This window comes from Vigna umbellata, chromosome 3 (genome assembly GCF_029865625.1).
Source record: "Vigna umbellata cultivar VRB3 chromosome 3, Vumbellata_1.0, whole genome shotgun sequence".
NCBI classification, from domain to species: domain Eukaryota; kingdom Viridiplantae; phylum Streptophyta; class Magnoliopsida; order Fabales; family Fabaceae; genus Vigna; species Vigna umbellata.
The window spans coordinates 2,836,123-2,857,945 of record NC_142167.1 but is presented as its reverse complement, the minus strand read 5'-3'; the positions used below and the strand labels follow the sequence as shown (position 1 = coordinate 2,857,945).

Here is a 21,823-nt window from a genome sequence, read left to right as displayed (position 1 = left end):
TATAATAAATTCATTTGAATACCTCAATCAACAAGTAATAAGAATAATATTTACTTAACTTAATTTAATTATTAATTTAAGTGGCTATTAAGTAAACAAAAAGTAATAAAGTGTCTATTTAAAAAAAATTAGAAGAGACATATAACATTAGTAGTTAACGTTTGGACAAAGAAGGAAAAATTTATTGTTGTCTCCAATTTGGTCTTTAGTCTCTTTCATCTTTTCCAAAAAAAAATTACTCTTATATAAAAAGGAGTCAACTTGAAGAACAAATCTCTAATTTTGGAGACTTGGCCTCTTCTTCCTTTTCTAGAGTACTTCAAGCACTCAAGGGTAGGCTGTTCTTCCTCTCCTCCCACCTTTCTCATCTTTCTAACACCATTATTCAAAAGGAGTTAAGAGAGAAACATCCAACAATTCATATTTTGATTGTGTTATCAAACAACAAAGTGTAAACAATGATCATACTTCGTCTATAAGACAAAAAGTTTTTGTTTATAAAAGATTATATAAGACATAATTGTTTGTATGACAAAATATATAAAACATTTTAGATTTTTTTTACATTTGATAAGTGTACCTATTTGTCCTAATCAAATACAGGAAAGAACATGACTCAATAATGTCCAAGTCATTATTAGTCTAAAGTGGCTAAATGATATTAACAAAGATATTTGTGGGTGTAATTATCGTGTATTAACTGAATATATGGTCAAATATCAGTAGTTTGATAGCGTAAGACCCAGAAAAAATAAAGTTATGGAAAGGTGTACTAAACGATAATTATGTTTAGTATTATAAGAAATTATATATGTAGTAGAAGTGAAGTGTAACATAAATATGGTTAGACTTCCTTGTTATGAGTCAAACATGATTGACAAACAATATCTGATATAATAGAAACATTTAAGTAAATGTTGAACTTAACACTAAAACTAAAGATTTAATATTCAAACAGTGTTGAGCCAATAAGAGTCTAACATAATGAATCGTCAAGGATATTAGTATAACGCGTTAAATGTTATATATGATATATGAATATATGATATCTCAACTGCATATAATGCATAAACTTAAAAAATGTTAAACGTTATAAAGCTTTTAACAAAGCGTCTAAATCACTATAGCATTTGAACAAAAAATGAAATATAGGGAAACATTAGAAAGAAAGGGGGGAAGGGTTATTTGAATAGTGTTTCAAATACTTTTGGTAAAAATAACGTTTAACAACTATTGTGAGTGTTAGATAAACTACAAAAGTAGTTGTTAGGCAGTTGTGTTTTTAAGTAAGCATTTAGGAAAATGTTTTGAACAGAAAAACAATAATACAAGTATTTTTATATTGGTTCACTCAATCTGAGCTACGTCTAGTTCTCCTTTAAAACCTGGGGTTACATTAATCTTATACAAGATTAGAAACGAGTATAAACTACTCTTGGTATACAAGTATTATCAACCACTTTAGTCAACCAAACTAGTCCGAGTCTAACCACTCCTGGTATCGACCCTAGACAACTGTCTAGAACATTTAACTCAACTAAGTTAAATAATACAAGTATTTTAATTCACTTCTGATTCTACAAACACAATCAGTGTTTGATCACAAATACATATTATAATAACTTTCAAAGAGAGGATAAATACAATACAACGAAATCTAATAACTTGAAAAGTTCTTTCTTGTTCTAAGAACATACTCAAACGATGTATGCTTTTAGAGAGAATAACAACTTAAAATTTCAATGATAGCAAAACTTCTTTTCTTCAGTGAGTCCTTCTTATATAGTTTTTTTCGAAAGATGACGGTTACTTAGAAAGAGTTAACTTTCTTGAAAATAAGTGACTTCTTGTACGAAGATTTGTACTTTTCTGCATCTTAGGAAGAGTAGCGTTGCTTTGGCAGTGAGAGCATATATTATTGTAAGATATAAAACTTAAAACATTCCAGGAATGTCTTTCTATTTCACATCTTCTTTCTAATTAATGTATAGTGTTTTTGAGTAAATCTTTAGAAAAATATTTGTAAAATCTTCTAGATTATTTTTTAATATATTGTTTTCTTATTTTTTTTAAAGATTAAATTGTTACAAACAGAGGTAAGGATAATATAATAGATATGAATGAAAATAATAAAAGTTATTCTCTTTTTGGTTTCTTTCGTAATTTTATCTAATCCAGTCATTAGTCCAGTCATTAGGGAATAAAACAAAATGCAGACAAAAAATTAACCAAAGTATTTACATTGTTGCACAACGTTGGATCATCTAAATATATTCCATCTAGGAGCAAAACACAGTAGAAATAGAAATTTTCAGATCAGTGTCACATGATGCATCTATTTTTTTTCTCCTTTTATCAAAAATATGATGATGCGTCCATTATATAGCATCATACAAAAAATGAAGAAAAAAACTGCAATTCTTCCCTTGTCTTATGTGGTTGTTACAAGTATTTTTGGGTCAAGGCGTTCAAACTTTTTCCCTTTACAAGGAGCTGAAACTGATATACTTTCTTATATACAATTTTACATCCAACAATGCAACAAATCATTTTGAACTCAGATCTTCAGCAGTGGCAACCTCAATATCAATATAATGAATGAGGAGGGAATTGTTACCTCTCTCCAATGTCACAACATCAATTGGAGAGAAATACAACGTATTTGAACCTGGAATGCATTTGGGCTGTGTCAAACACAGGATAGGAAACCAATCTGATAGTGGCATACATCAGTCATCATTCTACCGTGCAACTCCTACTCCCTCCACAGCAGCTGCCATTGATGCTGAGGCCTCTTCAAGGGTCCTCTTCTTCTCAACTGTGTTGAAGGCTTCAAGAATGTCACCCTCTTCCCAGTCATCAAAGTCTTCCAACCCAAGTCCACACTCAAGACCAGCATTTACCTGTTCACACAAGGGAGAGATAGAGATTCTGTATTCAGGAAGTAGCTACAGTAGCAAGGAGACAACACAGATATTCAACACAAAGAAACCACAGCTGAATTATACAATACACTGGCAAAATGTTGTTCAATCATTCTAAAAAGAAAGCATGAAAAAAGCTATTACACAGTAAAAAAGGGCAGCATCTGAATAAGCTTCACTCGGAACATGTAAAAATAGCGGTAACAAAACAGGTTACACAACCCAATGCAGGTTGTAGGCTATAGCGAATCAGACAAAAATTATCCAAATTCATTTGTGCCACAAATGAACTCCAAGCCTTCTGAAAGCCTGATTTTCCTGAGCTTTTCTGAAAACTAAGCCCGGATAAAGTCATGATCTGTCCAGGCTATAAAAAGTTTGCGTTTAATTTGAATTTAAAATTTAAAGCCCACCCTACATTTTATTGGGTAGATTCATGCAGTCCCGGATCAAGTACTAGAAAAACATAAAATTTATACCTGATTCACTATCCAGGTAAAACAGAATACAATATCATCTTTGTATAAGAAAGTTCCACCTTACTTGCCTAATGCAGGCAATTTCACTTGCAATAAAAAAATTTCATAGCCCTTCACATGTAAAACATAATTAAAATTCTACGATCCAAAGATTGCAATACAATTTTGATTTTGGATTTGGAGTCCCGTGGAGTCATACCACGTAATCAAACGAAGATATTCAAACTTAGTTGTATCATATCTTCTTAGAAAGTAAACGTTAAGGTTAGAAAGTACTTCCTTATATATTATAAGTTGGCTATATCTTTTGTCAATTTCCAACACAACCTCTCTTGTAGAGAACTAGATATGTCGACCACCAGACGAAATATTTTGTGGGTGGTCCAATAGCAGATGACAACATAAACCCAATAAACCTAACTAGAATAGTTAGTATCATCTTAGAATGTGAACATTAAACTTATCTCAATCTTACAAAACTAGCTTGAGAAGGTAATGTCTAGTTATATATTTAGTTAATGTGAAATTTCCAACATATCCTCATATTTTTCATATCTAATGAGCAACGAATTGACATTCATACCATAAAACAAAGTACTGTACATGAGAGACTCAATAATAATCATCATCAAAGCATCAGAGAGGAAAATTGGATAAATTACAAATTTCTCATTCAAGGTAACATACTCAGGTTAATGATAAAGTCTCAAAAGTTGCATGATGGGAATTCATTTAATGCATGTGAAGTACAAGATTCCCTTAAATAAGATTATTTTTACTCAGCAACATGATTGCAAATCCAACAATTGATAAATATGAAAAATACATGTTTTCAGACTTATTAATTAACTCAAAATTTATATTTATTCATGAAATAATGTGTTTTCCTCATTAAAAAGTTATAATTAGAAGTAGGAAAGTGTGTAGTAAATTGTACAGGAATTTATACATCAAAGTGGAGTGCTATCAGATGTTTCTCGCTAAGCCAGCATTAAATCGCTCAGCTAAATAGAGTTTTATTCGCTCAGCGCACCAGCACGACTCACTGAGCGAATAAAGGACAATTAAAGATATGCTGGAGTTGAATATTCGCTTAGAGCATAAAGAGTTGTGCGCTTAGCGAATTAGTTATTTTTTCAATTGGTTTTTAAAGTGGAAAATAGACGGAAAGAACTGCTGACAGAAGTTCCGGACAAAGGAAAGAAACGAAAACATCTCAGGAACTTTCAGAGACTACTTCAAGGCATCAAGACACCATTGTTACAAGGGATTGTTTCAAATGTGTACGTTCTAGATGACTAGGAGTAGTTAAATTTTTCTTTTATTGGAATTGGGTGTAATGAACTCACTCTGATATAATTTTCTTGTTCAATATATCGTTGTTCGTTCATATGCTCTTTCTTGAATTTACTATCATTGTATGGAAATATAATGTTATTTGAATGTTTCCGATTACTGGAAAGTAACTTTGAACATGGACATAGATAGAGCACCTAAGTGATTTGAGATCTAGGGATAGACTCAATAACTTGTCATTCTTAGCATCAGACTTAATGCAAATTGTATGTTAAATTGACTAAGGGATTAGCATTTTGATATATAAATTTATAACTAGTTGCTAAGGGATTAGGACTGGTATGCCTTGATGTGAATGTTTGAATGAAATAATGATATATTGTATAGAGTTTTATCTTCATATGATTCATGAAACTCAATTCCAATGAAGTTTCTTTTAAATATAAATTTCTTGCACACCAATTATTTGATAAAATACCAAAAAGAGTTTCTTGTATTGTTTTGTGCATTTTGATGTCTAATTGAGTTATAAAAGGAAGAATTGTCATGTATTGCACAAGTCTCTTGGGAGACGATACTTTTACTTATTCACTGTATTACTTGGAAGGATTTGGTATACTTGCCAAAAAGTTAACAAGTTTTTGGCGCCGTCGCCGGAAATCGAACCCGGGTCACCCGTAGGCGGGAATTAATGATTAAAATATATTTTCATAACAAAAATAATTATATAAGCTACTCAATTTTGTTGGATTTACAATCAACCAGGTAAATTTAAAATAGTGCAGATGTTGACAAAGAAGTAGCAAATATAGCATTCTTTTGAAACCAACTCATTCCAAACGCTCCATTACACTAGCATTATCTCCCGGATATGCATATTTGATAGGTAAAGGTCTAGAGTCAATATACTAACAAATGTTTACACTTGAAAGGATTAATTTGAAAGAAAGAAGATTCTTATTTTTGTTAATTGATTTGAAACAGTACATCAACTCCTATATACAGAGAACTCAAATCCTAAAGTAATAATTACAAGAGATCTCTAGAATCTTCTAACAACCTCTAACAACTTCTAACAACTTCAAGTAATACATTTAATATCCTACCAACAACTTTTAGTATTGCATTTAATATCCAACTAATAACACTCCCCCTCAAAGAGGTGAATGGATATCTATCATTCCCAGCTACATGTGAGATCATGAAATCGCTAAGTGGGAAGACCTTTCATGAACAGGTTTGCTAATTGAAGTCCAGATGAGATGTAGGAAGTAGTGATAAGGCCACTATCTAGTTTCTATTTAATAAAGTGTCTATCTATCTCTATGTGTTTGGTCCTATCATGCTAAACTGGATTGTGAGCAATGCTAATAGCTGACTTATTATCACCATAAAGGATCATCAGTTCTTCACATGACTTTAAGATCAATTAGGATAATTCTCATCCATAAAATTTCACACACCCCTTGTGTTAGAGCTCAGAATTCAGCTTCTGCACTACACCTTACAACAACATTTTGTTTCATACTTCTCCAAGTCACCAAATTTCCACCCAAGAACATGCAATATCTTGAAGTGGATTTCCTATCTACGTTAGAGCCCAATAATCTGCATCAGTATACACTTCCATTTTTTATTTTTCATCCCCCTTAAACTGTAATCCCCTTTCTGGACTTGTCTTCAAATATTGAAGGATCTTGATTACGGCTTGTAAATGTCACTCCCTTGGATGATGCATTGTTGGAAGTCCCACATCGACTAGAGATAAGGTCAATTTAGAATATATAAGTGGGTGCAAACCTCACCTTAGAAGCCGGTTTTGTGGGGTTGAGTTAGGCTTAAAGTCCACTTCTTAACATGGTATCAAAGTCATGGCTAGAGTCTATCCTAACGATATTTGTTGTTTGTTGGGCATATTGTTCCACTCGTTATCGAGCCACTATCGGACCACCCATTAATATATATTCTCACGCTCAAAATGTATATACCTCGGCGTGAGGGGGTATTTGAAGTCCCACATCAACTAGAGATAAGGTCAATTTAGAATATATAAGTGGGTGCAAACCTCACCTTACAACAATCATATCATTAACATAGCTAAGAGTAGTGTAAGTTTACCTTCCGGGGGATGCTTGATGAACGAGGTATGGTCACCTTGACTCTGTCAATACCCCATGGAGATCATAGCCTAAGTGAGTTTACCAAACCAAGCACGAGGCAACTGCTTGAGTCCATACAAAGCTTTTTTCAACCTGCACACTTTATTCCCTCCTTCAATAGATCCAAAACCTGGAGGAATTTCCATGTATACTTCTTCCTCTAAATGTCCATGCATGATAACATTTTTCACATCAAATTGTTGAAATTTTCAACCAAAATAAGTTGTCAATGAAAGAATTATTCTAACCATATTCATCTTTGCCACTAGAGCAAATGTTTCCTCATAATCAACACCATAAGTCTGAGTATATTCTTTGGCAACTAACCTTGCTTTGTAACGGTCTAATGTGCCATCAGATTTATACTTTAGACTATAAACCCATTTGCAACCTACTGGCTTTTTATCTAGTGGCTTGTCAACAATTTCATCCTTCAATGCTTCTTGAACTTATGTAGGGACTTTAATTGCATCAATGACAGAGAAAAAACTCTAGTGCAGTCATGGTTAGAGAGCAAGTACTAGAAGGTGGCTTACTTATAGACTCCATAAGAGATTTTAGACGTTCAATATCAGCATGTAGTGCAGGCATTCCTTCCTCAGGTGAAGAGGAAGAAGGTGTTTTGCCAAGATTTTGAGAATTTGAAGATGCCTAATAAGCTTTCCTTGAGGGTTGTCCTTTTAATTTTGTTAGATGATTGAGAACTTTCTCCTTTCCATGTAGCTTGAAGCAAGTGTCCTTGGTGTGGCCAGATTTCTTACAATGAGAGCACCAACGCTCTTCCTTACCTTCTAAGCCAAGTTTCATATTTGCAAGATTTGAAGTCCCAGGTTTGGAAGTCTTTCCGGAGAACATGGCAGCTTCTTCAGTGTATGGCTTATTCATGATGACCATTTGACAAGCCTCCTCACCTCGGGCAATAAAGAAGACTTCAGAAAGAGAAGGAAGTCTTTCCTTCCCAAGAATTTGAGCCCTAATAGGTTCATATTCAAGATTCAATCCTAATAAGAACTTAAATATTTGAAACCGTTCAACAAACTAAGCAAGTGTGCTAGCATCTCTACTATTCTCAAGCTTCAAATTTTGATACTAGTCCAACTCAATCCTGATAAGAACAAATATCCTAGATTTTTCAGCAAACTGAGCAAACATCTATGCTATTATGAAGCTTCAAATTTTGATATTGGTCCAGCTAATCCAAAGACCCTACAGCATTCCATAATATTCTAAAACAGAGAGAGTTCCCTGTCTGGCAGCAAAGATCTTGCTTTCTAATTCATAACATTTAGGATGTCCTGTCGCATAAAATAAGTAGTTGCAATGTCCTCCCAAATTTCACTGGCACTAGAGTAGAATATATACTTTCTACTTATTTTTGCAGTCATGGATCCTATTAACCATGTAATGATTTGTGAGTCATCATTATCCCAAATCTGAAAATTAGGGTCATATGGGGAAATGGCCTTTCACTTCAATATGATTGAGTCTACCAATACCCTTTAACGTATGTCTCATAAATTGAGCCCATTGGAGATAATTCCGATCATTAAGGCAATTGTCATCAGGCAAGTGCGGAAGATCAACATTGCTTAGTGGAGTTGCCATGCCCAAAAGAAATAATTGGAATTCCTTAGCCCTCTCCTAAATGAAAATGAAAGGTAAGACAGAAACTCCAATGTTGCCAACAGAAATGGCACCGGTGACAGCAGCTGTAATGGGCAGCACGACAGCAGTTGTGATGGCAGAAGCGCAACAGTAGCAGTGGTGCAGCAGTGACAGCAACTGTGATGCAGTAGCAGCAACGGTAGCAGTGATGCAGCAGCAGTGATACAGCAGCTATAGCTCCGGCGAAAGCTCCAACAATGGCTCTGACAACAACTCCAATGGGTGGCAGCAGATGGGGGCAGCAGCAGTGAAAAAACCCCAACTTGGGGGCACTTCAGGCCACCCAATAATTAAAAGAAATGGCTGCACTTTAGGCAATGCTAGCGAAAACTGTAACTAAGACAGGAAAGAAGAAATGCAAAAGCAGGGCTCCCTAGATCTGATACCAACTTGAAAGGATTAATTTGAAAGAAAGAAGATTCTTATTTTTTTTTAATTGATTTCAAACAGTACATCAACTCCTATATAAAAGGAACTCAAACCCTAAAGTAATAATTATAAGAGAGATCTCTAGAATCTTCTAACAACCTCTAACAACTTCTAGTAAGACATTTGATATCCTACCAACAACTTTTAGATTGCATTTAATATCCAACTAACAACATTTACTTTTCATAAAACTAACATAGCTAATGCCCATTTGTCATAGCCAAATGCAACAAAAATGGACTGCCAATTCTTGGGTTTACAATTGATAAATTTATATAAATTAAGAAACATTTGTCCAACCGTTTTCATACTTATATTATGCATTTGTTGCAGTGTTATTCTTGTGTGGGAATTCTAAAACTGGGAATTAATACTGGAAGCAGAGCCATACCTCCTTAACAATTTCCTTCACTCGTCTCAAAGAATCAATAATACCAACATGAACTATTTTTCCCTTCCGCTTGACTCGAATACCACAATCTTTTAGCACCTTCCCCTCTGTAATCATGCATCCAGCAACACGACCACTACCACTGCTGAATACAGCTCGTACTACTGCTGAACCAATTGTTACTTGTTCCTATCAAAAGATAGCAATAAGTCTCAGCAAAATAGGCACTATAATATAAATCTCTAAGTACCCTTTAGAAACAGTATAAATCAAATTTATATGTCGGTAAGATATTTTTACAAGTTTGATTGTGTTTAAATGCCATGTAATAATCAATTTCCTGTGCACTCAAACATAAGTGTGCATATGTATAAACTACATAATCTACACTAACATTATAAATTTCAAGATATGTTGGTTTACCTCAACTGGTTCTAGAAGCCCTTCCATTGCATTTCGTACGTCATCAATTAATTCATAAATAACTCTGTATAATCTAATCTCAACTGCTTTGTTATCTGCATAGCTTTTCACAGAGCCTGATGCTTTCACATTAAATCCCACAATGATGGCCTTGCTTGCAACTGCAAGGTCCACATCACTAGTGCTTACATCACCTGTTGCTTCCAACAAAAACTTCAATGTAACATTGTCTTGTGGCAGCACCTGCAGAGCTTTTCTTACAGCTTCAATAGATCCCTAGCCATGACCAAGAACAATTACATTAATTGCATGTGAAGCAATAACCACAGTAATGATGACACACAAAACATATTGCAGTTTTAGCAATTTGATACAATACAGAAGATGCCACCATCATTGCATGTTTACCTATTGTGGACATTTGACTAGGCATACAACAGATTTGCACAGGCTAGGTTATTGATAGTAAACAGGATAGGTTATTCACACTTCCATACAGGCTACACTAAAATTTACATAATACACTCATGTTTAACACTCAAACAGGCAATGTTGTTTCTTGATAGATAATAAGCATGTCTGGGTAATTTCTATTAGCATACACACGTTTTCCTGCAAGAAAAATCAAAGCCCTCTTTGGATAGTTAAAGCAAAATCTGTAAGATACATGCTGCGTAAGTTATGCTTTTATTTCTGTTAGGTTTTTTGGTGACAAGAAACCCAGAATTCTCTGGTTTAGGATGCAGGACACACTCACAAACTCACAATGGGGAAAAACTGTATTACTATTCTGGAAACAGTGAATATGTTTGAAAACATCCAAGGGACCAACCTCCCTTCACACAGGAAGAAACAAATCATGTCCTCTATCAAAGATCAAAAACAACGTGTCTGTCTCAAGACACCTTCCCCCCTTATATAGCTAACCCTCCTAAGAGACACTACACAACCTAACAACCCCAACACCTTCAAACAGACTATGTTTTGTTTTTATTCCCATTTTCTCCTAACGTAGACCCTCATGGTCATATCAATTTCAATGATTCAATACAATATATAATCACTGCATGATAAATGATATCCCTGATAAAGTCATTAATAGGTTCAATTAGGCAAGCAGTTTCAAATTAAAAATCAACCAGAAAGTGTACAAATTCAAGCAACAATAGAAAAAAGAAGTGATCATACCTGAAGATCAACCTTCAAAATAATATTTAATTGATGCAAGTCAAGTCCAGACAGCTTTCCTGAGGAAACTGCTGAAGCTAAGGAAGAAAGGGTGACTTTGCCATCTCCTGCCTTTGCTGAAATGCGCTCGTTTCGCAATGACTCCGCACGAGCCTCAGCCCTTTCACGTGCAGCATCAAGGGATTCAACAACCTCGAATTCATCACCAGCAATAGGAACATTATTCAATCCAATAACCTGTATAAATCAGAAAATTTTGAATTAGGTAAAATTTTGGCATCCACAAAGAGCCTCACAATTCTTGTGGCTCTAGAAAAACCTGAAGGAGGTAACCACAAAATTCAAAATCTAAAGGTGCTATACTCTTTATTCTCCACCTTATGCTACTTAGGGCAAAATTGATGCCAACAAAATTATTTCGTCTTTATGATTCTTTATGAGGAAAGTGTCACAAATAGTGACACAAAGTAGTTAGGAAAAATTATTTTCATGTATCTCAACTTTTATGCATTTAGTGCTGATGGATATTAATTCGTAGGAAATTGAACCAGTTATTATAATCCAGAGGAATAATCTCCACAGAGTCTATCAGAGTCTATAAATGGAGCAGAAATTATGGACTACAACAGTATGAAACTGCTTCATTCTCTAAGCTCTCTCTTAATTCTACCCCTCCCACTGAATTCGACTGGAAAAATTTTCTTTAATCAGTATGCTTGTAATATGAAACATCAATAGTTGGAGAAATGAAATCTACAGAGATAGAATGAGATCAATCACTTTTTGTAGTAATTACTAATGCAACAGCTGTGCAACTCTACTTATTCTTCCCAGGCAAATCTAGAAAATGACAGATGATAGATGCATCTGTTGTACAAAAACACATTGCAAAATCTTCTAATTACAATCTTTTATAGGATTGCTTCACCCCACACCTTAACCAGACACAAAAGCAGCTCATCCATTCACATTGAAGAGACAAAACCATTATTGAGTACAAAGAACCTCAAATTTGTGTTCTCCATAGTATTTGGTTTGTTCTTGGTTGTAGAAATTTTTGCATTGTTCAGCAATCATACACGGATGTAAATGTAGATACAACAAATATAACAGACATTAATTATGTAATTTAAATTGCAATTGCAGAAATTTCATGTCAACAATGAACTCTCACCAATGAATAAAAGATAATAGAATCTGGATTAGAAGCTAGAAATAAAATTAATTTTATAAAATATTCGGGGTGTTTGAAAGATCATGTTCTCTCTCCTCTCTTGGAGTAAAATTCTTTTATTAAATGATAGAGTAGCTCCTCTAATCTCTCCTCTTATTTATTTATTTATAGACAACATGCCTCATTCCAACTATTTCAGTCCACTAACCTAGCTATCTAACTCACTAACCATCTAGTGGGTACCTAACAGAAGATGAGTGAACTTACTAGGAAACTCATATTTGATACATGCAGATAAAGTGATCCAGTCCGTGTCAAGGGAAACCACATTATTAATGTGAATCATGCAATCAAATGAGCCATAACACTGATATATAGAACACTAGTTGTCCAATTTAGCTTAGTGAGAAATGCAATCAAACCTGTACAGGTACAGAAGGTGTAGCTTCATCAACACGCTTTCCACCATCATCAAATAAAGCCCGCACCTGAAAGAAAGAAATAAAAGATATTAAATACAGAGGGAAGCAAAGTAGAACGGCAGAATTCCCTAACCAGGTGTTAAGGTCATCTAGCATTGAATTTTTAAGTTTAGCCATCTACCAACCTTTCCAAAAGCTTCTCCACAAACTACTATATCACCCCGTCTAAGAGAGCCATTCTGCACAATAAATGTAGCAAATGGTCCCTTTGATTTATCTAGCCCTGCTTCGATGACTGTTCCCTTTGCACTTCTATCCGGATTAGCTTTCAGCTCTTGCAACTAAACCATTAATGCTTAGATCAGAATGAATGCCAGAAAGATAAAAGAAAGCCCAAACAAGTGTAAATTTTAAACGAACAATGATGCACAGTCAATTAGTCAATATTCTTCAGTCCCACAAAAGCATAAAAAATTAATCAAGGCATTTCCAACATAGAGGAGACTTTAGAATGCTAGGACACAACATAATAGTATTTTTTTTCAAACCACATGCATATTATTAAATTAAATAATGTTAAACTCCATATATTGGAGAAAAAATAAAGATGTGCTGAATGTGTAAACTTACTCTCGTAGTGGATTTATTACCATATATTGATCACAACTCACAAGTATATGCCATAAACAAGATTTTCAATCAATACGCAATAATATAACATTAAAATTTATAAATTAATTAGGCAAAGAGATAGAATAGTTATAAAGTAGCCTAAGTTAGTCATGACACCAACAGTAAATATACCTCAGCAACAAGCATAACAGTTTCCAGGAGATCGTCTAGATTCTGCCCTTTAAGAGCACTTATCTGTTGACATAAAAGAACAAGAGAAAATATAACTTCTTTGAAGTCAAAGAATCATAAACAGGGTACGAAATGATAACAACAAATAAGAAATACAAACCGGAACCATCGGGGTGCTACCACCCCAGTCTTCTGGCATTAAACCAATTGAAGAAAGCTCCTGCATCACTCGTTCTGGATTTGCTCCATCTTTATCTATCTGTTTAAGAGAAATAAATAATAATTTGACAACAATCTCATAAGCCATCGTCATGTAAAGCATAAGAATTATAAATAAGATTGCACCCATCATGTTGACATGCCTTGTTTATTGCAATGATTATGGGTACTCCTGCTGCTTTGGCATGAGCAATAGCTTCATTTGTTTGAGGACGAATCCCATCATCAGCAGCCACAACAATAATAGCAATGTCTGTTACACTTGCTCCACGAGCTCTCATAGCTCCAAATGCCTACGGGAGCACATATGAGATATATATTTGTGTATATATATATATATATATATATATATATATATATATATATATATATATATATATATATATATATATATATATAATTGAAGGGAAAGAAAAGTGAAAAGATGAGTTATAGCTAATAACTCAGCTAAAAACAACATGCTAGCACAAGTCATTATGTCCTGATAAGGACTAAAATACTTTACGATGATCCAGCAGAAAGAATTGCATTACCTATAAAGGAAAACATGGAAGTGGAAAATTTTATTAAAACTGTGCATACCTCGTGTCCAGGAGTGTCAAGGAAAACACAGGGTAACTTTTTGCCATCAACAGGTACTTCCACTTTATAGGCCCCAATTCCTTGCGTGATCCCACCAGCTTCAGAAGCGGCTACCTGTTAACAATTTGTGCATCAGGCTAAAATTGAATGAGTGTAATATGAGATCGACAGGAGAAGCTCCAGAAATAGCATAATTCTGACAAATTCTCATGCTTTGAAAAGAACAAGATGCAGCCAGCAAAGAAGCATCCAGAAAAGGGGGCAGACTACGACAAAGATTTCACTAACACAAACAACAATTATTACTAATTATTAAGCAACTATCTCTTATTGTATATTACAACTCACAATCTAGCAATAATTTTAATTTTCTCAGGTCAGTATCTCTTTCCATAAGGGCCATTGAAATGCTTGTGTTTTGAAAGATATATTAATCCCTAATCCTTTACATTAAAATCCATGGATTGCACATTTAGGACCATATCCTTCCTGGAAACCATAGTCCAACCAGCATTGGGAACATTTTATGCATGTGTAAACTACTGTACCTAATCATAATTCATAAAATTTGTGTAAGACATGGTCGTAAACATTGACATAACATAACCTTTATATGCTCATGATTCCTTAAAGAAACTGAAAGAATCATAATGATTTGATTAAATTTTCACTATACCTTGCTCTTCCGTATATAATCCAAAAGAGTTGTCTGCCAATTGAGAACATAAAAAATGTCAGCAAATGTTGGAATTCAGGGTAATAATAAAACAGAAAAATGAAAAATAAAGAGTGTATCACTAACCTTGCCATGATCTACATGGCCCATAATAGTGATTACAGGAGGCCTATCTTTGAGTTTATCGAGGTCATCTTCATCAAGAATTTCTCTTTTCTTCACTAAGCCTTCAACTTTGACCGGGTCTGCATCTATGACTTCAACATCATACTCTTTACAAACCATCTTTACCATATCGTTGTCAAGTGTTTGTACCCCATCTGGTTTAATCCCCTTGGAGTATAGATAACCAAGGATTTCACCTTCACTGGTTGCCAAACAATAGGCCAACTCCTCCACCAGCATACCACTGTCACCAACCTCCAGAATTTCTACTTTGACAGGAGCTGCATCCCTAGCAGCCTGGAGTCGTGCTGCCTTTCGACTTGCTTTACTCCATTTCCTTCCTTTTCTTGCTGTTGCGGCACCAGGAATAGAGACATCAAGCTCTGATGCCTCATGAATCACATCAGCATCATCATCATCCAAAATTCGTCTTCTACGTCCTCCCCCAGCCAGAGCACCTTTCTTCCGAAAATCATCTTTAAACTTTCCCGGGGAAGGTGCCTTCCCTGGTTTTGGAGGTGCTAGAACTGCTTGCGCAATTAGAGGATCAACTACTGGTTTCTTGGAAGCAAACTTGTCAATCAAGATAGGTGACTTCTTTTCTTTGGGTTTAACTGATGTTTCAGCTGCTCCTTTGTCCCTCAAGACAACAGGTTTTTTGACAGGTGGGGGAGCTATAGAAGGTTTAGATAATAACGCAGGTTGAGGTTTTGAAGGTGGTTGAGGTTTTGAAGGCAATTGGGGTTTCAAAGGTGGCTGAGGAGCACGAGTTTGAGAAACCACCTTCTCCCCTCCTCTAGTTTGAGACTTCTCCTCTTCAATCTTGTTATAATTAGGCTTTGGCACTTCCTTCACAACCTTCTGCACCGATGCAACACTATCCCCTTTACGCCATACACTCTTCAAGGTTTTAGACTTCTGAGATGCTGCTGAATTCACCGGTTTCTCAGCCTTAGGACTAGCACCAGCATTATTCCTTATTGGTTTGTTCACTGAACCATTGTTCTTATCACCATTCACCTTGGAATTCCCCAGCTTTTCCGCCTTCTCTAACACCTCCCCAAGTGATTCAATCACCTTATTCCTCTCTTCCACATCCCCAGGATTCCCAGCAGTCCTTGAGGGCCCCAAAATGGGGTCACCCTTATTCTCTGGTGACTTTAACACAGGCCTTGGAGGAGGCTTAAGCACAAAACCAGCACCATCATCTCCACCCTTACTACTACTACTACTACTGTTAGAATCAAGGGACACTGAATTCCCTTGATCAGCAATAAAATCAGTTGTGGTCACTGAATATCTACACACAGACAATGATAAACAATGCCATCTCTTTCTCCCCTTACAATTTCCTCTGGAAAAAGAGACCCTCTTCACCACAGAGTGAGACCTTCTAGAGGAACTCACACTCATGAGGCTCCCCAAACTCACTGGAGAAGCGAGGGAACTCATTGTTCCCTGTTTGTTCCCCACTAAAATTAACATAATGAGACCCACCCCCACAACACCAAAACACAAAAATGTTTCAAAACTAAAGCACCTTCTAAAACCTCATCAATACCCCATCATATCACGCACCCCTATCAACTACTCAACCTACCCAGAGCCCAAATTCCAATCAAGGGCAATACCAACACTTCTGGCCCAATGGAGCAAAAAAGGTACGGTACCTCCGTTCAAAGAGAGAAGAAACTTTAGGTGCCAAATTAAGGTGGAACATGCAAACAGGTTCTGGTAAGAAGAAGAAGATGACGACGATGACGATGATGAAAAGAATTAAGTTTGAGGTGATTCTGTGGCTATAGAGAGTGGTGAGTGATAGGTTTATGGCATTTTTCTAAGGGATGTGTGGATGGTTTTGTGCCTGCGGAATTATGTATGTGATAAGGCTTTTTCTTATTTTTCTTTCTTTTTTTTTCTTGTGATTTTTTATGCACTCTCTCGTACGAGGAAAATAAAAACAAAATAGGTTAAAATCCTTTTTGAAACAAAAACAAATAAAAGGTGGAATGAAATGTCGTCGAGTTTATGAAAGGTGGTAGGATGGAACACGTCGTGATTATAAATATAAATATTATTATTATTTTGAAATTACTATTATTATTATTTAGAATTGTGAACTCGAATAACTTATTTTTGTTAATGCAACCTCAGTAAAGTACAAAATATAGCGTGGATTTCTTTGACAGAGTTGGATATATTAATTGATTATTTTTTTCAAGCACGATAACTTACACGTCGCTTATGTTGTTTTTGGTTATAATGGACTTACACGTAGATTGGTTATATATATATATATATATATAACATCCCAAAATACAGTAATTACCATAAATCAGAATTAATTACAATTAATAGTTAATAATGCAGTCTTTTCATTAATAAAAACGAAAGCAGAAGTCGAACGGCTTAAGTACAGAATTACAATAGATAAAGACGAACGGTTTTACAAAAAGAAAAGTAAACGAACGTCCAATTCAGAAGCGAACGACTAAACTAAAAATGAAAGACGGACGTACTACTGCTCCGTTTTCACTTCCACTTCTACTAAGTTTTCTTCTTGGATCACCTCCTCTAAGGTAGCCTCGCCTTCTGCTCACATCCACACGGATGATCATTACAAGACAGGACGAACGTACATAGACAAATGGACAACACAAGGAAAACGAAAGGGTAAGCTTATATAATTAAATTCATACAATCAACATGTATATTTAACATTTCAATTCACACACACATGTAACTTAACATAGATCTATATATATATATAAATATACTAGACAGACCGTCCGGATTGTATGAACCGTGTAGCTACAGGCGTCCTCGCACCCGAGTGGTGTAGTAACTGGGATACACTCAACAGCTGCCACTCGAGGTTAGTCCGTTCTTACGTCGCCCATGTTAACTTATGGACTAAGGACCTCCTGCCATTCCCACACATGAACTACTCTCCTCTACGTGAAGATGAGTATCACGGAATATCAGGATGGACCATGCCAGCATTAGCATAACCACAGTCATACTTTACCCAATTCAAAAATCAACATGTATGAGACGTTCCTCCCTGGAACGCTCGTCCAAAATCCAATATCATAATATCGCTCCATATGGCGTTCACACTTTAAATTATTATAATTCCTCATCTTTTACATCTTTAGATTTAAGAGTATAAAATAACGAACGCTCAATCCACTGAAGAGTTATGACGAACGTCCAAATAAAGGCACTGGATGAACAGGAAAATATATATAACGAACGTGAATATCTATTTAGTCAGTTAAATGAACTGACTAGTATGAAGGTACCTTAATACTTAGAAAATCTCATGATGAAGACCTTAGACCAGATTTAATGTAAGAGGGAGGGTCAATAGTACTTAGGATTACCTTTGTAGAATTTTGCATATGGAAAAGAAAAAAAAAACGATGCCAGTAATTGCACGAACGTAAGGAACATGAATACTCTAACACTTGAACGGACGCTATTTTATTAAAGGGGTTATTCAATAATATGAGCGCTTGGTATAAGACCGAGCACCACTTATGGTGAACGCCAGGTAGATGACCGAGCACCATGAATGACGAACGCTTGGTATAAGACCTAGCGCAATATAGGACGAACGCTCAGTATAAGACAGAGCGCTATTTAGAACGAACGTTTGATATAAGACCGAACGTCACTTACTTCAGTATATTTTAATTTAAGGTGTACGACTTCCCTATGCTGAGCCGAACGCTCAAACATAGTAATTCAAATGAGGACGCTCGTTCTCAAACCGAATTCTTCCCTAATGAAAGAATTCTACCCTAAGTCTTTTTCAGGGGAACCGAACGGTATAAGACCGTATGATAACGAGCGTAATTTATCATAGAGAGTAATTTAAGATTCAGATTGTTCTTCTATCCTAACTCGATATTTCTCATATAATTCATACTTTATAGTTTCATATCAATATCAAATTTCCAGACTTTATACAAATCATATTAATCATTCATAATCATACGTATCAAACATGATCATACATCACAGCCAACATATACTCTTATTCATTCAATTCATCATCAATCATACAGTTACACTCATACTATACACATACATTCATTCGTTTATCAACAGGCATGCATTATCTTCAATCATACAACAAAATATGAATTAAATACATAAGCTTCCCTTACCCGTATCAGTATGTGAAACGTCCTAAAGCAAGGGTATGATGCGTCCTCTAACAGCGTTCTACTCCAAGATTCACTTACTAACTTTCACTTAATCTATACACCAAAAATCAAAAATAACTCAGATTTCACCCATGCATGAACCCAGAACCTGGTTTCCAGAAAAACCTAAGGACGAGCTACTGAAGGAGAACTTACCAGTTTCAGTTCTTGAAACTGTTCGGTCCAATGTGTAGCTCTCAGTTCAGCGAACGCTCCTACGGTGCTGAAACGTGATCGGAGAAAGACTTGGTGAGTTTACAGTAGAGAGAAGTTGGGAGATTCTAGAGAGAAGGTGGAGAAAATGGAGGTTTGAACTCAGAGGAAGATGAAGAGTGCGTGCAGGTGAGAGAGTTTTTCGAAAAATCCATTTTTGTTCAATCCACGTTCGTTCGGACGAACGTCTCCCAAGCCGACACCTGCACACCCACTTCTGAATTGGAAGCTTCTCTCGTGACACGTGGCATGCGTGCATGCGGTGCAAAGTGCGCTTTTAAGGTTTCTGAACCGTGAACGTGGGTGCATTAACGTGATGTGACAGAGATCATTATTACTAATTATTTAGGGTTTCACAATATATATATATCGGAATCTTAAATTTGGATTTTGGACACTAAAAAAATGACACATATTTGTAAAACCAATTCAATGATACACAATGCAGATAATGCAATGTTACGCACAATAACTGAATAATAATTTCATATATGGATCGAATAATAGAATTCACAATAATTTGTAAATTCCAACCATGTTTAAAATGACTAAATGTTAATAATATAGGATAACTAACAAGTTACTAATATCCTGAAAATCTTAATACTAATAATCCTTATAAGGATTTTCTAGATCTTGAGGTTGATTTTGTGGTTGGTCTTCATTTATGTATTTGGGCTGATTTTGTTGGTTTGACATTGGAAAGATACTTTGTGCAGTCATTGTTGTCGGAGATGAAAGATGCCGCATTATTGCACCAATAAAATTTTGTAATGTGTCAAATCTGGTATGGAATTGTGAAGTATTTGTCGAATTTGTTCCTCACTACTAGCTAGTCGCAACTCACTATTTGCTAGTCATGACTCACTCTATGCTAGTTTGTTTTCTAGTTGATTAAACTCATATACATTAACTTGTTGACTATGAGATGATTGTGTCTGTTGTAAGTAACTATTGACACAATCATAATGAGAATTCACATGTCTAAGCTCATAAACTCGTCCCTTGTACCTTCCACCCGCTGCTTGTAACCAACATCTATTCTTTAGTTTTTCCTCCTCAATAGGATATAGGGGACTGGTTTCTGACATACCAATGGACGCAGTCTCAGACAGAGAAAATCTAATTTGAAATTCTTCTTGTTCAAATAAAAAAAAATGTTTGCATTAATAATATATAGTAAATAATTAACATGTGTAATGTAATACAGGTTGTAGAAACTAACATGTGTTGTCTAGATCTATTATCTACAAATTCTCTTGTTGAACGTCGAATATGTGTTTGTTAAAATATTTCATAATATGAACCAATCGACCGAGTTCATGTAAACAAATAAATATGTAAAGTAAAGAAGGGGATGACTTATTTTAAAAGGAATTCATATTATATAAAGAAATCTAACCAAAGGAATAGTGTGATCATGCATGTTAATAGATCCTCCAGTGTGCAAACTTCCCATCCTCCAGTGTGCAAACTTCCTCGCTTTTCTGAATCACGGTTTCTTTTAGATGTGTCACACTTTTCTCGATATTGCACCAAGTCAATGAACTGCAGATGCATAATTTAATTCAACATAATCATGATGCAATGGAACAGGAATGTGAACCTAGATTCATGCCTATGACCACTTATGCAAAACAAACTAAAAAAGAACCTAACTTAGTACATATTATGAGATTGATGATGTCTGGTGTCTAATTGGTAATGTAAATATTTATATTCTCATTGATTACTTTTAGTGTATAATTGGCTTTGTAATCAATGGAGGACTAACATATCTAAAATATTAAGCTATTAGGTTAAGCCCAAAGAAAGGTTTACACCTTTCATGCACCCTCATTCAGATGGTTCTTTTGGCTTAAAGAATGGACAATGCATATCATTTACTCTACTGAAAGAATGGGAGTGGTGAGAATGTCCTATGTTATTTCTAATTATTTAGTCTTGGACTAAAGGCTATAATTTGGTAAAAGCTTAAGCTATTAGGTGGAGGCAGGGGGATGAGTTTAAATTTTTATATCTATAACATATATTTCTAAGATTACGTGCCTTAAGAGAAAGGATGAGAGGAAGTCATATACCCAACGATGAGAGAATCAAATTTGGTGATTTAGTTTGATTTATAGTGGAAACTGCTGCTTGAATTTTCAATCCTCTTCCTAAAAATCTTGATTTTGTGGTTATAGCTATGAACTTTTAACTTGTACATAGTTTTTTAGACCTTTCAAGATCAATGAGAATATTAATTCTTGATCATCAATGGCCTTATACAAAACTTGTTCATGATCAACAAGTGGCTTGAGAAACTTTTCAGTGTTTGATGAGTCTTTTGAGATTGTATCCTTCATGGTAAAGGGCATAAGCAACTCTTTTAAGGTCATGTATATTGTCTTGACGTTC

The 21,823-nt window shown here is 35.2% G+C and overlaps 1 protein-coding gene across 1 annotated transcript; it reads right to left on the bottom strand.

The window, feature by feature from the left end:
• Window positions 1-2,302: 2,302 nt before the first annotated feature.
• Window positions 2,303-16,840, bottom strand: FUG1 (Translation initiation factor 2, small GTP-binding protein). Its single transcript, XM_047307278.2, has 12 exons — window positions 14,958-16,840; window positions 14,832-14,864; window positions 14,156-14,269; window positions 13,717-13,866; window positions 13,515-13,613; window positions 13,355-13,417; window positions 12,736-12,891; window positions 12,551-12,616; window positions 10,955-11,191; window positions 9,767-10,042; window positions 9,344-9,532; window positions 2,303-2,903 (listed from the first exon to the last, which is right to left on the bottom strand). The coding sequence occupies exons 1-12, from the start codon at window positions 16,479-16,481 to the stop codon at window positions 2,742-2,744; spliced, it is 3,069 nt and encodes a 1,022-aa protein (XP_047163234.1). The 5' UTR covers window positions 16,482-16,840; the 3' UTR covers window positions 2,303-2,741.
• Window positions 16,841-21,823: the final 4,983 nt, after the last annotated feature.